The 15,264-nt window shown below is 42.7% G+C and overlaps 1 protein-coding gene across 1 annotated transcript in view; it reads right to left on the minus strand.

Annotated features, from left to right (window-relative positions):
• LOC135636449 (valine--tRNA ligase, mitochondrial 1-like) overlaps positions 1-15,264 on the minus strand; it is a 28,952-nt gene that overhangs the window by 7,423 nt on the left and 6,265 nt on the right. Inside the window, exons 4-19 of the mRNA XM_065148139.1 lie at positions 10,036-10,101; positions 9,837-9,920; positions 7,352-7,429; positions 7,074-7,157; positions 6,907-6,986; positions 6,605-6,662; positions 6,217-6,519; positions 5,948-6,118; positions 4,856-5,055; positions 4,316-4,718; positions 3,809-4,060; positions 3,241-3,732; positions 3,033-3,130; positions 2,684-2,783; positions 2,003-2,118; positions 1,510-1,591 (exon numbers count right to left, since the gene is read on the minus strand). Coding sequence (XP_065004211.1) covers positions 1,510-1,591; positions 2,003-2,118; positions 2,684-2,783; positions 3,033-3,130; positions 3,241-3,732; positions 3,809-4,060; positions 4,316-4,718; positions 4,856-5,055; positions 5,948-6,118; positions 6,217-6,519; positions 6,605-6,662; positions 6,907-6,986; positions 7,074-7,157; positions 7,352-7,429; positions 9,837-9,920; positions 10,036-10,101 — 2,667 coding nt within the window. The remainder of the gene's footprint in view (positions 1-1,509; positions 1,592-2,002; positions 2,119-2,683; positions 2,784-3,032; positions 3,131-3,240; positions 3,733-3,808; positions 4,061-4,315; positions 4,719-4,855; positions 5,056-5,947; positions 6,119-6,216; positions 6,520-6,604; positions 6,663-6,906; positions 6,987-7,073; positions 7,158-7,351; positions 7,430-9,836; positions 9,921-10,035; positions 10,102-15,264) is intronic.

Here is a 15,264-nt window from a genome sequence, read left to right on the forward strand (position 1 = left end):
ACATCTCAATGCCAAGTGATCGATGTTATGATGCCATATGATTGGTACCTCGGCACTAGGTGGTCGACGCCTCGATGCCATGTGGCCAACATGCCCCAATCAATCGATCGATCATCCCTCACTGTCCGATCAACATCACATGTTTGAATGTTATACCATCATAGATTTGGTGCGTACAGCAATGATGATTACAACCGAGATCAACGCATCATGTTCATCATGAATGATGTGTAATATGAGAATAATAGTCCCAAAAGACCATTATAAAAATGACTCGATAGGTATGTCCCAAACACAATGTTCTCAACTTTTGAAATTGTCTGAATTGTTCGACTTGCTTATGACTTTGCATCAAAGAGATAATATTGGAGACCAGTCGGATCCGACTTCCACCATGGATAATGAAAATCTAACTTAACATTATAAATTTTACTTATATATTAGGTATAAATTTTAACATATATGTAATATAACATAAATGAAAAGTGATGCATATGTGATTTAGTCTCGTCCTTTCTCTCACCAATGATATTTACCAACTAAGATAGTTAATGTCTTTTAAGAAACTTTATATGAGAACCTGAATATCACAAAAAATTGATCTTTTAGTATTAAATAATACAACCCTCTGAATCTTAAATATAATATTCTTTTATAAAATTTAATATATAATATTTTTAAATTGATCAAAACATCGAGTTATTTGATCTTCCAATAGGTAGGATCCTCCAAATCTTGAAAAAACTATAATTAACCTATAGATAAAGTGAACTAATTAAAAAACTATAAAGATATGTGATCATCCAAGGATTGAGGTCTGGCTACCAAGCAACATGTGGCTAAATTAATTGATATCTTAAAAAAAATTTATAAAACAAACATTTGAATTCTCAAAATAAAGTTGTATCCTTTAAACCCTAAAATTATTTTTTAACATAATATATATTTTTAAATGATTAAATGTTAAGTCATTTGAATTGATCAAAACATAAAGAAATTTGGTCTTCCAATAAGAAACAATTTTCTATGCATATAACTTAACATTAAGTCAACTCTAACTCTAACTATCTTGCTTTTACTAGTAAAGAGTTGTACGAACTAAACTAACTGAATCTATAGATTGAGGATTTAAACCTTTAACAATTTCATCATGTAAACCATTAAGACACTAAATGTTTGGATGTGAACGGCTATTGTTCAATAACCTATAAACATTCCATAAAAACTATTTTTACATTTCAATAATCTAACGATCATAAAAAAATTGAGACATTGACATGGCAATTAATAGCTTAGAATAACAACCAAATATGAAGACTAAAACTACAATAACTTAAATGTATGACAAACTAATCTCACATCAAAAACTGGAAGAACACACTACCATAAAAAAATCAGATAATTATCTTAAAAATTCACCAATTCCATAAATAGCTTATCAAAATCTAACATACAAACTAAATATCAAAATCAATCAAGAATATAATTTTTTCCATGGTGGTAACTTACTCCGTGTAGCATACTCTCCGTATCTCGTGCAGCTTCATCAGTTATAAATTCTGTCGGGCTTTCATGAGTCAAAAGATGTTGCCTGCTAGTAACATAAGAAAAAAAAAAGGCAAAAAAATAGAAGTTATGCATGAAAAACATCGAAAAAACATAGAGGAAAAAAAAAAAAAAAAAAAACTACTGTAGAAGAATGCAATTAGAAAAACCATTAGAAACATATAATTTCTAAAGATGCACATTTTCTTGAGTCAAAAGTTGTTTCCTGCAAATAGAAACCATAAGAAAAAAAAAAAGGACAGAAAATCAGGAGTTATTCATGAAAATCCTTTACCATTGGAAAAGAAAACCATAACAGAGACAAAAATTAAAAACTGTCACAGAAGAATGCAAATAGAAAAACGATTGGAAACATGTAATTTCCAAAGATGCACATTGAATAAGACGTCTAGATAAGAACTAGTAAGCATAAACAAAATAAAAAAGGACATGACACCTTTCATGTTCAGTTTCTGTATCAAGTGTTCCTTCAAGCTTGAGATACACGGTCAGGTTCTGATTTACGATATCTTCAGCACATCCAGCTGGAGCCATGTCATTCTCAACCAGAACCTACACGAATTTGTAAACATATAATTTAATATTTAATAAAAATTTTGTAATCCAATTATAGCAAGAACATGTGGAGGAGGTAAACTACCAATAAAGTTGATAATATTCTTCATATTGTACATTAATTTTTTAATATAAAAAATAACAAATAAAAATATAACGAAAATGGAACCACAAGCTAAACCACACAATCATGAAACATGGAAAACCAAGGAAATGACTAGCGTAAGATTTCAATAGTTAACACAGAAAAGTTTGAAACTCAAATAAAAATATCATTAATAGTGCTAAGATATTCCTTCTTCTAATCGTTTGAAAATGCACAAGACAGCTTTACTCAGCAAGAATTATTAACGGTTTCTACTCAACAAAAAAAAATTAACAACTCCTCTGCGAATAAATTTTGAAGGAAGATACAGAAGAAGTGTAAAATATCTGATAGTGTAAAGTTAGAAAGTCCAATAAAAACATCACTAACAGTGCTATTGTTTCTTCTTCCAGTTGTTTGAAAGCACAAAATAAAGCTCTGCTAAAAAGAATCGTCAATAGGTTTTCTTTAGATAACCTTTAAAGAAGATACAGATGCCAGAGTTGTTATCTCAAATTCATAGGTCTTCATGATATTAGTGATATGATGTCCTCGGCAGAGTGCAAAAGCTGGAAATCTGGAAAGGAGGGATATAAACACGTCAATACAGTTTCCAACACAGAAAAATCTACTACTAGTAGCATTCGAAAGAGAGGTCCACATTGACAATTACAACTATGTACCAATATCTGGATACCAATGGTACAAACATAAATGGGCACTTCAAAAAAATTTATATGATTTTAGTGGAATACTACAATAATACTGTCCTGTCCGGGTACTGACAACTAAGTTTTTTTCATATAAGCAGATAGTTTGTTAGAACCTTCTGTTCTCGTTGCATTGCGGACGTAGCGATCTAAACTTTCTCACAGCAGCATTAACAATCTCTAGATCTTCCTCAATCCCCTCATTTGTCCATGCCTATAAAATGAATAGAACTTAAATTCTCATATTTGTCCGTGCCTATAAAAAGAAATAGAGAAATAAAGTTCAGAAATTGGCAACACTAACAAAAAGGAGACTATGCTCACCTCCACAACTGATGGATACTCTGATATCATAATGGATTCTTTCTTTCCTTGTGCTCGAGGGAGACGCTGCCATAACTCTTCAGTAATAAATGGCATCACGGGATGTAAAAGACGCAAACCGGTGTCTAGAGATATCCATAGAGTATCCCTTGAGGCTTCTCTAGCATATTCAAACTCTGATAAGTTCTCAAAGTAAGGTTTGACCGCTTCAATAAAGACATCACAAAATTGATATTGCCACCATGAATATAAGACTGTAGAAGCGTCTGAGAACTTGTATGACTCGAAAGCTGATATAGTTTTCCATACGGCCTTGTTTAAAACTGAAAGTGTCCATTGACATATTAACGGCATCGATTCGATAGTATGAATCTCACGAGGACAATAGTCGTCTCCAAGCTTTGTCATGGCAAAATGTACAGCATTCCATAATTCATCACACCATTGTCGATAACCAACAACTCGTGGCACATCCAGAGTAATCTTGTTTGACTGAGAAGGAAAAAATGTATCTTTCAGCAAAAAAGCAAGCTTAAAAAAAGTCGGTTAGCAAAGCGCAGAAGCGAACCTGATCTGTATAAGAAACAAGCGCAAAGCGGAGGGCATCAGCACCACATTCAGGAATACCATTAGGGAAATCTTTAATCTGGTCCATTTTTGCCTTTTCCAAATCACTTTGGTCAAAATTACTAGTGTCCAACCGCTTGTGCAAGCCTTCAAGTGATATTCCATTTATTAAGTCAAGTGGATCAATAACATTGCCTTTTGACTTGGACATTTTCTGGCCATGTGCATCATAAATCATAGGGTGCAAATAAACCTGAAGATGATTAAAAGAAAGCATCCAAGTCGGTTAGCTAATACTAGCGCATGTTTAGTAATACAAGCAGTCTGCACCACTATTTGTTACTTCCTTTTTAAGTACTCTAGTTTTGAACATATCAAACTGTGCCACATTTACCATTTGTCCCATAATTCAACAACTACCTATAATATATATATATATATATATATATATATATATATATATATATATATATATATATATATATATATATGCTTATCAGTTAGTTACCTTTCTGAAGGGCACGTCACCTCCAAGTTTCATTCCCAGCATTACCATCCGGGCTACCCACAAGAATAGAACATCATGTCCAGTTTCAAGCAACGAAGTTGGGTAGAATGCCTTAAAATCTGGTGTGACTTCTGGCCAGCCGAGCACAGATAATGGTAAAAGAGCAGCTGAAAACCATGTATCTAACACGTCTGGATCTTGTGCAATCTCAAATTTCTTCCCTGCAAAGATCTGCTTTGCCTCCAAAACTGCTTCCTGCTCACTTCTTCCGACCACCCAGTGGTCATTGTAAGAACCCATATCTTTAAACTCATCTTTTTCAAGTGTCACATACCAGGCAGGAACTCGATGGCCCCACCAAAGTTGTCTTGAAATGCACCAATCACATATATTCTCCAGCCATCTGTTTAGAAAAGCACGCAAATTAATGTCACCCAAAAATCCAAATTAATGACACCAATCATAAGCTAGCACAGATCAGCATACACCGATAGAACATATAAATAAGGTTGGCTTCTACGATCTAAGAGTCTGAATTACCGAATCAGTTCTTGTTCATACTGATGTGGAATGATCTCAATTTTCTTGTTGTCATCACTCATCACTGCACCGAGAGCTAGTTTTGCAATGCTTTTGCAATCCACAAACCACTGAGACTTTACCATCAGTTCAACAACATCATTACTTCTGGAACAAATGCCAAGTTTCATTTCATGCTTCTGAGCTCCTCTATACAGTCCCTGTTCCCATGGAAACGTTCTCATTGGCATTAGCACATACTAAAACTTGTATGATCGAGAAAAGAGAAGGGCAAAAGGCTGAAATTGGAATAGTTTTAAGTTAAATTAAAGAAAATTATAAAGAGATAATTCCAACAAAATTAAATTGCATGTGGAAATGACACCTAGATCCTGGTGGACGATTTCTTTTAATCGATCGTTACATCACTTGTAATTTTTTTGACCAAACTACCATATACCTAAACATGAGTTGAAAGGGAGATGAATATGTGTGCAATATACGACCTTAGCCAATTTTTGCTTCCTTGTTTCTGGACAACGGACATATCTTACCATTTACGATTAGAGTAGAAAATAAAAATATAATGTTCTTCTAATATTTTACTAGGGAAGCACACAGCAACACAAGACTAAATCATTTATGTAGACTTGAAGGTAAAAGTTGAGATGTTCAAACAATTGCAATAGACTACCGATGCAGGAATTTGATAAAAATAGAAATGTTAATTGATAATCGTTCAGCCCGTTGCTTCAAAGCTGCTTAGAATTGAAATATTGTATAAATGAACAAACAATGTGAAATGACTTATCTACTTGGAACATGGAATTTTGCATTTAGGCCAGGTTGAATGAACCTCTTAAACGCAAAAAGAGGTTGAAGACGGAAGATGGTGCAAAAAGAGGTTGAATTTATCTCTTAAAAAAGTCAAAGACAAGGAATATAACTAAGCAACAACAGATGTCTTCGAATTTAAAAGTCACAGTTAACATAGCATGATTCATGATAATGGTCTTTCTCATCCTATACTAAGTCAAATACTTCACATAAAGCAGGAATAAAACAGATCAATGCTTCTAGTCTGTGGCCATAAAAACACCAATATATTGATACCTGTGCCCTCAGTGCCTCAGTAACAGCCACACGAGCTGTAAACCGTGGCATCCCTTCAAACTCTGCACCACCATTGCTATTTATCTTCCCGTCATCAGTAAAGATATTAATGAATTCAAGATTATGGTGTTTTCCAACTAAATAGTCATTAGGGTCATGAGCCGGAGTTATCTGCAATATGATTTCAGGTAAAAATGAATTTAACAATCAGCGAAACACAGGGGTAGCTGTCAAGTAAAAATTATTTTGAACATCTGGAATATGCTTACTTTGACAGCCCCAGTTCCAGATTCAAGGACAACTAAGTTATCATCACAGATCACTGGAAGCTTTCTGCCATTAAACGGATGGACTGCACATTTTCCATGAAGATGAGTATAGCGCTTGTCGTTAGAATGAACAGCAATTGCAGTATCACCCAGCATTGTCTCCACTCTTGTGGTGGCAACTATAATCTCACCCAAATCTCCCTCAAGCGGATAGGCAAAAGAAATCAAAACACCAAACTGAACTTCATGGTCATAACCGGGGACCTTTCGAAATGTCTCTCCTCTGATATCCATGAGACCAACCTGAAAATAACAGGCACAAGGATAGTTACTATTTGCAAAAGAATTATAAAACCTAAAATTCTTTTGAATAAAATGTCACCCATACTTCAGCATCAGATATTGCTGTTTGTAATGTGCAATCCCAATTCACAAGGCAATGATCCCTGAAAATAGGCCCAAACAATAATGCATTGGTAGAGTTCCCAAAAAGGCTCAAACTTTTTTTCCCAAAAAAAAAAAAAAGGATTTGTATATATATAGGATCAAACTTTTGCTAAAATTGAATACGACGTGTGATACAAATTAGAGAGAGAAAAATTATCATTATTAACACCCAGAAAGTGAAAGATTCAATCATGTCCGCAATTGCTTGATACAATCTGAATATGATTGTTTGAAGCAACCAACCTATAAATTAAACCTTCTCTGTAAAGCCTGACAAAAGCCTCGGTTACTGCCTTTGATCTTGCCTCATCCATCGTGAAGAACTGTTAATAGAAAAAGGAAATGTTCAAATAATAAGATTATTTCTGAGCTAACTAACAAGTAACAGCTCCTGGACCACCTAAACTGACCTCACGAGACCAGTCAAGCGAGGCTCCCAACCGACGTTCCTGGTTTAGGATGGTGCCTCCATGCTCATTTTTCCAATCCCAAACCTGTCAAACACAAGGAAGAAAGCAGAGAATATCAACAGACTAACAACCATGAAAACATCAATTTTGCAGCAATAGCAATCTCATTTGTGAGGATAAAACATCACATGCTGAACAATGATTGCTACTAAACAAAAATGAATATTATAGGGTAGAAGGAGAAGCCTACTATTATTCATAAGAAAGAAAGAACTGACCTCAGAAACAAATCTCTCGCGTCCAATATCATGCCTTGTTACGTTGTTCTCACGTATCAACTTTTTCTCCACAACCACCTGAGAGATGCTAGTAAGTGGCACCATTTAGCAATAAAACCCTAGAGTAGATGTATCTATAATATTTTTTACACATTTCGAAGAGGGAGTAAAAAGTATTTTGATACCTCAGTAAAGAAACAAGAGATCAGCACATTATCCATCAAATTTGAAGAAAAAAACAATTATTAGAAACACTTCTATTTTACAATTATTAGAAAATCAGACTTTTTGAATGGATCTATAATTCATATCAATATACCACAAGGTTGGCAGACAGTTACTCTACCACTCTATTTGGGAGAGATGGAGTGTGATATAGATTCTCTCCATCCATTACTAGGAGATTAGGAATCCATCATGCTAGACAATATCTCCATCCTCGATTGGGGTCCAACCTAGGCTAGATGTTTATGAGATCTAAGATCCAGACTTGTTACTTATCATGCTGATAGGGATGATTTTGCCCTATGCCAACTCATCTACCACCAAGGTCGAGCACCTAAGTGGGGTTCCAAGTCACCAGCCCTAAAATGGCACCGCCCGATGATCTCCACTGGCAATAATCACCCCACCTTATCAGGATCAAAGAATAATCAGGTAATTCACCTAATCTTATCCTAGGCCAACCGGTAAGAGAGCCTAGGGATCGGGTATAAAAAGGCTCTCTACACACAAACTCTATATACACTAACTCAATCATACAGCTCACACCGCTGCATTCTCCCCTTCACTGACTTTAGCTTTGGAGGGGCCACGCTGGGTTACCCCCTAGTACCGGCCTGTTATGTAGGATCACAAGCAGTCATGAGATAATCCTGTTGTCAAGACGCAACCACATAGCCATGAGACAACCCGTCGCCCGAGGTCACCCAAACAACCTAGCTCTAAGGAGGAACCTCGCAACCCGAAAGATCCCAGGCTGCTTGCCCGATCATCCTGAATCGGATCCTTGCTAGCAAAACGACTTCCTACTAGACCGTCAACATGGTCTCACCTCACCAAGTCTCCCACATCAGAGAAGAGACATCTGGGTGAGCTTGCACCTTCGATAGTGGACCAACCATGTCGACTCACCAGTCCATGGTATCAATGATCCATCATATGCTATGCTATTGAGAGTAGTTATTAAGATTTATTTATGAATGTTTTGATATTGATTTCCACTTATTGATATTTGTACATGATTAATGATTTTGTTACAATTCTTGTGAGAAAGTTTAGGATGTTTCTACTTAGGATTGCTGATTTATGATTTTTATCTGTTTCAGTGCACCTTTCAAGTTCCATTAAAGAATCAACTCAAAGAGGAACATCATCCGCCACTAGGTAGCACTGCGTGATGCCCTTAGTCTTTGCAGTTTTAGTTTTAGTATGAGATATTCCGACTAAATTTTGTTACACGTGAGACCTTGTTATTTGAAACTTAAATTGAATAAAACTAGTTACTTCATATACTACTATGAGATGTTACATGTGGAAAGTATATCATGTTTTGTGCTGTGCATGTTTTAAAAAGAAAAAAAAATAGGCACAGAGGGTAACGATAATGGTCATTATGTGTTGGACCAGATACCAATGTTTAAATTTATGTTGCTAATATAATAAACAATCATAACATACTTGTAACAAAGGCCACTAGAATTTTGCAAGGAATATTTTAAAAAAATCATAATTTTAGGTTATAATTATTGTGTGGATGGTTCTAAATATTATCGGGCTTAGTCCATACTGAATATTGTGTAGACCACCGCTTTTAAACAGTTCGGGTCCAAGATAATTCTTTAAAATCAGTCAAGAAACTCTTTAAAATCAAAGAATAAATCCAGGCTTTTTTATATTAATGGTCATCCTTCTCTCAACTAATTTTAGGATTTCTTTATAAAAAACATATTTTAGTATGAATGTGTATATTTTTTAAGCTCTTCTAAGTTTTAAGTTCGGGATATAGATAAAATATAATGTAATATTCACTTTGAGGTTTCCTATGAAATGGGGTATAGAACGGAATCACGATGAAGAATTTTCAGGAGTTACCAAGGTCGAAAACATAACAAAGAATATATATAACCTGTATTTTTTTTTTAAGAAAAAAGAATATAAGCATGGCAATAATCAACTATACACTAGATATGACTCAAATATTTGGCAGCAAAAAGTAATGAGCGCACCATTTAAGAAAATTATGGAGAACCCAAAAAAGCTAAGTTCACTAAGCATTCATCAGAAGAAACAGAAAAGAGGGGATTTACATGAATAGAACAAGCAGATTTTATTATCACAAGAGGTCACTTTACTACTCTACAGGCCATCATTGAGTAAATTCAACAATTAGTTTCAAAGTTGAGCACACTAGTTTCAAAATTGGCCAAGCAAATTAGTTTCAGCTTCGACATAATCTACAAGATGCTTAAAAAGAAATCACAACCTGGGTTGCTATGCCAGCATGGTCCATTCCAGGCATCCACAGAACGTTATAGCCCGACATTCTCCGCCAACGGACAATTGTATCCTCGATTACATAACATGGCAAAACATATTAGATAAAAATACAGAATCAAAGAAACAGGTATCTGAAGCACGATCATAAGTCAATGAAACCAGGGAAGAAAATGTCTAATATACACCTGTATTGCAGTAGTAAGACCATGGCCTATATGAAGAGCACCAGTTACACTTGGAGGTGGAAGTATCTGCAGAAGAAATAGATGACGAATACAAAGGTAAGTTACACTAATCAAATGATGTTTCTAAGTAACTCAAGGTTCAAACGCATGGACTGCATGCTGATGTTTCCATATAAAGTCATGTAAACTCTTTATTGCACGTTCCTGGACAATGACTAGTATGGTTTAGTACATGTAGTTTGCATCCAACAAACATCAGCACATGGCAACATCTAATAAGCAAAAAGATAAGAGTATATGCAAAAGCTCACAGGCATTTTTCCTTGATATTGCATGCAACTATCCAGTAATGATAGGGGTAATGATGGCGACATGACGTGTCACGACGATGACCCCACCTGGGCGCTGCTCTGCCCAATGAGGAAGGCAATAACATTGACTCGACACGCGCTGACGTCGTCCGCTATCAGGCGACGACTTCCAACCCCGCGCGCTTGACCACGACAGGGGAGGACAACGACCGACCCTCGCCCATACCCTGCGGCAATCCGGTTCTCCACGCAACGTCAACAACAGTGTCAGACGCCATCAGAGGTACGATCCTGCCTCCCACAGGCGGGCACATCAGGTAACGCTAAACTACCCTATAAATACCCCCGAGTTCTAAACGAAAAGGAGGGAGCTTCACACCAAAAACCCTTCTCCATATCATCTGACTTGATCGTCGGAGGGGTCGGGCCGAGCTTCCGACCCGACCTGTGTGCAGGAACGAAGGCGAGGTCGCCCCTTCCAGTCGCCGCGGTGAGGCATCACCCCCCGCACTACATCCCATCCGGACCCCCGTGACCAGCCACCCCACCTGCTTCGAGGAATGTCGCGTCGGATCCCCTCGCATTCGGACCCCGAACCAAGCTGCGTCGGCCCCGAGGCCACGGCATACAGTTGTTCCCCGCAACATTTTGGCGCTAGAAGGAGGGCTCGAATGTCGAATGATCAGCAGACCCACTTTGGCGAACCCACAGCTATGGGGTCACGCCCGGTCAGCACCCCAGAGGACCATCCCCCGCGGGACGAGCCCCGAGACGAACGCCCCGCCACAACTTCGGAGCGCTACTGGCGGCTGTTCAACGACCCGGGCTTGTCGCCGCCCGACGCCCCCGTCGGCCCGCCTCCTGTTTCGCCCGAAGCCTTCCACGATCTCGCCCACCAAGTCTGAGCACTGGCGGGCGTGGTGCAGACTATCATCCCGCTCGTCTCCCAGCCAACGCCCCCACATGCCACCCGGCCTTTGCAACAGTGCGAACCCGCCGCCCGGATGCACGCGCCGCTCCCCGAGCCCCCTCTCTCGCCTCGAAACCCAACGGCCCAGCTCGGGGACCGGGAGGCGGAAGGCACGTCGAGTCGCTCGGAGCTCGAGCGGCCGTCCGCGAACCCGACGAAGGCCCTGCAAGCCTAGTTGCGCCTCTTCAATCAACGCCTCAACGAAGTACAACAAGAGATTCGCAGGTCGAAAGGAGAGCTCGGAGCGGGCAGATACCAAGGGTCCCCGTTCACACCCGAAATACAAGATCAAGCAATCCCGCCACACTTTCGGCTCCCATCCCTGGACGCCTATGATGGCGCCACTGACCCCGTGGATCACGTAGCCGCATTTCGCGCCCAAATGGCACTATATGGAACTTCCGATGCCCTGATGTGCAGGGTGTTCCCAACGACTTTGAGGGGACCGGCCCGTGCATGGTACAGCGGCCTCAAGATCGGAACCATCTCTTCCTTCGATCAGCTCGCCCGGGACTTCGAGCTCAACTTCCGTGGCGCTGCTCCTCGGGCTCAACCAAAGGGAGGATGAGCCCCTCTCCCACTTTTTGAACTGTTTCACGACGCAAATCCAAGGACTCTCGGACGCTCACCCTTCTCTATCGATGCAGGCATTCATGATAGGCCTGCGCCCCTCCAGGTTCTTCTGGTCCCTAGTGGAGCGACCTCCCACGACGGTACCCGAGATGCTCCAACGGGCGAGCCAGTTCGTCGTCGCGGAAGAATGGATGGCCGGAAGACCCGGGGAGCACAAAGGGATCAAGCCGGAGCCGCCCAGGCAGCAACAACCCCCCGTGTCTCGGCGGAGGATGGACCGATCCGACCAGCCGACTTCGAGGCCCCCTCCCCCAGCCTTGAACTCGTCCCGAACGGAAATATTCCTCCACATAAGGGAAAATGGACTGCTCAAAGAACCTTACCCGATGAGAAATCCGCGGACGCTAGCGGACCAATCGAAGTACTGCCGCTTCCACCGGCAACATGGGCACGACACCGAACAGTGTCGAGAGCTAAAGAGGCAGATCGAGGAGCTCATTCGCAGGGGGCACCTCGGCCAGTACCTCCGACCGGACAAAGAACCTTCACCGCGCCCGAAAGGACCCGTCGAACGACACATCGACGTAATAACTGGCAGCCCCGCATCTGGTGGGGATTCCATGGCCAGAAGGAAGGCATACGCCAGAGCTGCCCCAACCGAAGCTCCCAGACACGGGCCCGAACCTAATGTCACCTTCCCGGCCAGGACATCCGAGCAAGCCGAGCACGACGACGTGCTCGTGATATCGGCCAGAATAGCCAATGCGTAGGTAAGAAGGATCATTGTCGATACTGGGAGCTCGGCCGACGTACTCTACTTTGACGTCTTCCAAAAGCTCGGCTTACCTAGAGATAACATGAAGCCGATATCCTCGGCACTCACCGGATTCACGGGTGATTCAATCTCGCAACTAGGGGCAATCACTTTGCCCTTAACCATGGGAACCCCGCCGAGGACGAAGACAGTAATGGCCACCTTCTTGGTGATCGACCTCCTCGTCGCGTACAATGCCATTCTTGGCCGGCCGACCCTCAACAAAATCAGAGCCGTCGTCTCAACCTACTACCAAACTATGAAGTTCCCGACCCACGCCGGGACCGGAGAGGTCACAGGCAGTCCCCGAGAATCCAGACGCTGCTACCTGACCGCCGTTTCGCTACACAAGAGGGCCAGGGTCGAACCACCATTGGCAGACCCTCGGGAGACGAAGAAGCCAGCTCCCCATCTTGAGCCGAGGTGATCCACCATCAATGTGCCACTGTTTGAGGATCGGCTGGAGCAGATGGTTAAGATCGGGTCAGAGCTACCCGAGTAAGAACGAGGAGAGCTCATCGGCCTCCTGCAAGGGAATGCCGACATCTTCGCTTGGTCGCCATCTGATATGACGGGCGTCGACCCAGAGATCGCCCTGCTTCACCTCAGTATCTCACCCGAAGCTCGCCCAGTAAAACAAAAACTCAGACGGTAGGCCCCTGATCGGCAGCTAGCCACACGCGAAGAAGGGGGTCGACTCCTAGAGGCAGGCTTCATAGAAGAAGCCCTATACCCGCAATGGCTATTCAATGTAGTCCTCGTCAAGAAAGCTAATGGAAGCTGGAGGATGTGCGTTGACTACACCAGTCTCAACAATGCATGCCCGAAGGACTGCTATCCCCTTCCAAAGGTCGACCAGCTGGTCGACGCTACGGCCGGACATGCTCGCCTCTCATTGATGGACGCCTTCTTGGGATATAACCAGATCAGGATGGCACCCGGAGATCAAGAGCATACGGCCTTTCTCACCGATCAAGGGGTTTACTTTTACAAAGTCATGCCCTTCGGATTAAAGAACGCCGGGGCTACATACCAGAGAACAGTGAACAAGATGTTCGCCCACCAGATTGGGCGGAACATGGAAGTTTACGTTGACGACATGATCGTGAAGAGCCAAGAGGTCGGGGCCCACCTTGCCGATCTGGCCGAGGCATTCGCCATGCTGCGCAAGTTCGATATGCGACTCAATCCCGCGAAGTGTGCCTTCGGCGTCACCTCGGGAAAGTTCCTCGGGTTCATTATACACGAAAGAGGAATTGACGCCAACCCAGAGAAAGTCCAGGCGATCATCAATATGCAGTCACCTCGGACGATCAAAGACCTACAGCACCTCAACGGGAGGCTTGTCGCCTTGTCCCGTTTACTCGCCCGATCAGGTGATCGCTGCCTCCCCTTCTTCAAGGCATTGAAGAGCCCGAAGGGTTTTCAATGGACGGCAGAATGCGAGGAAGCCCTCAAGCAAATGAAGCAACACTTGGCCAACCTCCCCCGGCTTGCCTCAGTCTCTCTCGGGGAGAAGCTGAGCATCTACCTGGCCGCCTCCCCGCATGTAGTAAGCTCCGTCCTGGTAAAGGAGCATTCCGGTGAACAGCTCCCGGTCTACTATGTTAGCCACATCCTAAACGGACCCGAGGAACGATACCCACCGATCGAGAAGCTGGCTCTCGCCCTCATACTGTCCGCCCGGAAGCTACGCCCCTACTTCCAGGGTCACCCGGTGGAAGTCGTTACTAACCAGCCGCTTCGGCAAATCTTGTCTAAATTCGATGTTGCAGGACGTCTTCTCAAATGGGCGGTGGAGCTCGGCGAGTATGACATTCAATACGTGCCCAGGACCGCTATCAAAGCACAGTCCATGGTCGACTTCATCGCGGAATTAACCCAGATCGGGGATGAAAGCCCCGAACAACCCCCCGAGGTCTGGGTCCTGCACGTCGACGGAACGGCCAACTCAAAAGGTGCCGGTGCGGGGCTGGTGTTGCAAGCTCCCGACGGACGGTCGTTCGAGCGTTCCCTCTGCTTCGGGTTCCAGGCCACTAACAACGAGGCGGAATACGAGACACTCTTGGCAAGACTCAGGTTGGCCCTCGAGATACAGGTGGTCGCCATCCGTGTCCTCACCGACTTGCAGCTGGTAGCCGAGCAACTCAGCGGGGGATACGAGGCCCATGACCCGACCATGGCGAAATACCTGGCACAGGTAAAAAACCTGACCGCCAAATTCCTTCATTTTACATTATCTAACGTCCCAAGGGGAGAAAACGAGTGTGCCGACATGCTAGCTAAGCTGGCATCAAAGCCAACCCCCGAAGCGGGGCCCGGGGTCGAGGAGCTTCCTGCCCGCGCCATCGAAATCGCAGCTGCAACCTCGGGTAGTGCGCCTACCACCTGGGTACAAGAACTGCTGCGCTTCAAACGGGACGGGACTCTCCCGCCCGACAAAGCGACAGCTCGGCGCCTGCGTCGCGCACATGCGTGGTATACCAAGGTGGGTGGGCGGCTCTACAAGCAGTCTTTCTCGTACCCCCTCCTACGGTGCTTGGAGCCCGACGAAGCTCAGA

This window comes from Musa acuminata, chromosome BXJ3-4, assembly GCF_036884655.1.
Source record: "Musa acuminata AAA Group cultivar baxijiao chromosome BXJ3-4, Cavendish_Baxijiao_AAA, whole genome shotgun sequence".
Lineage (NCBI taxonomy): Eukaryota > Viridiplantae > Streptophyta > Magnoliopsida > Zingiberales > Musaceae > Musa > Musa acuminata.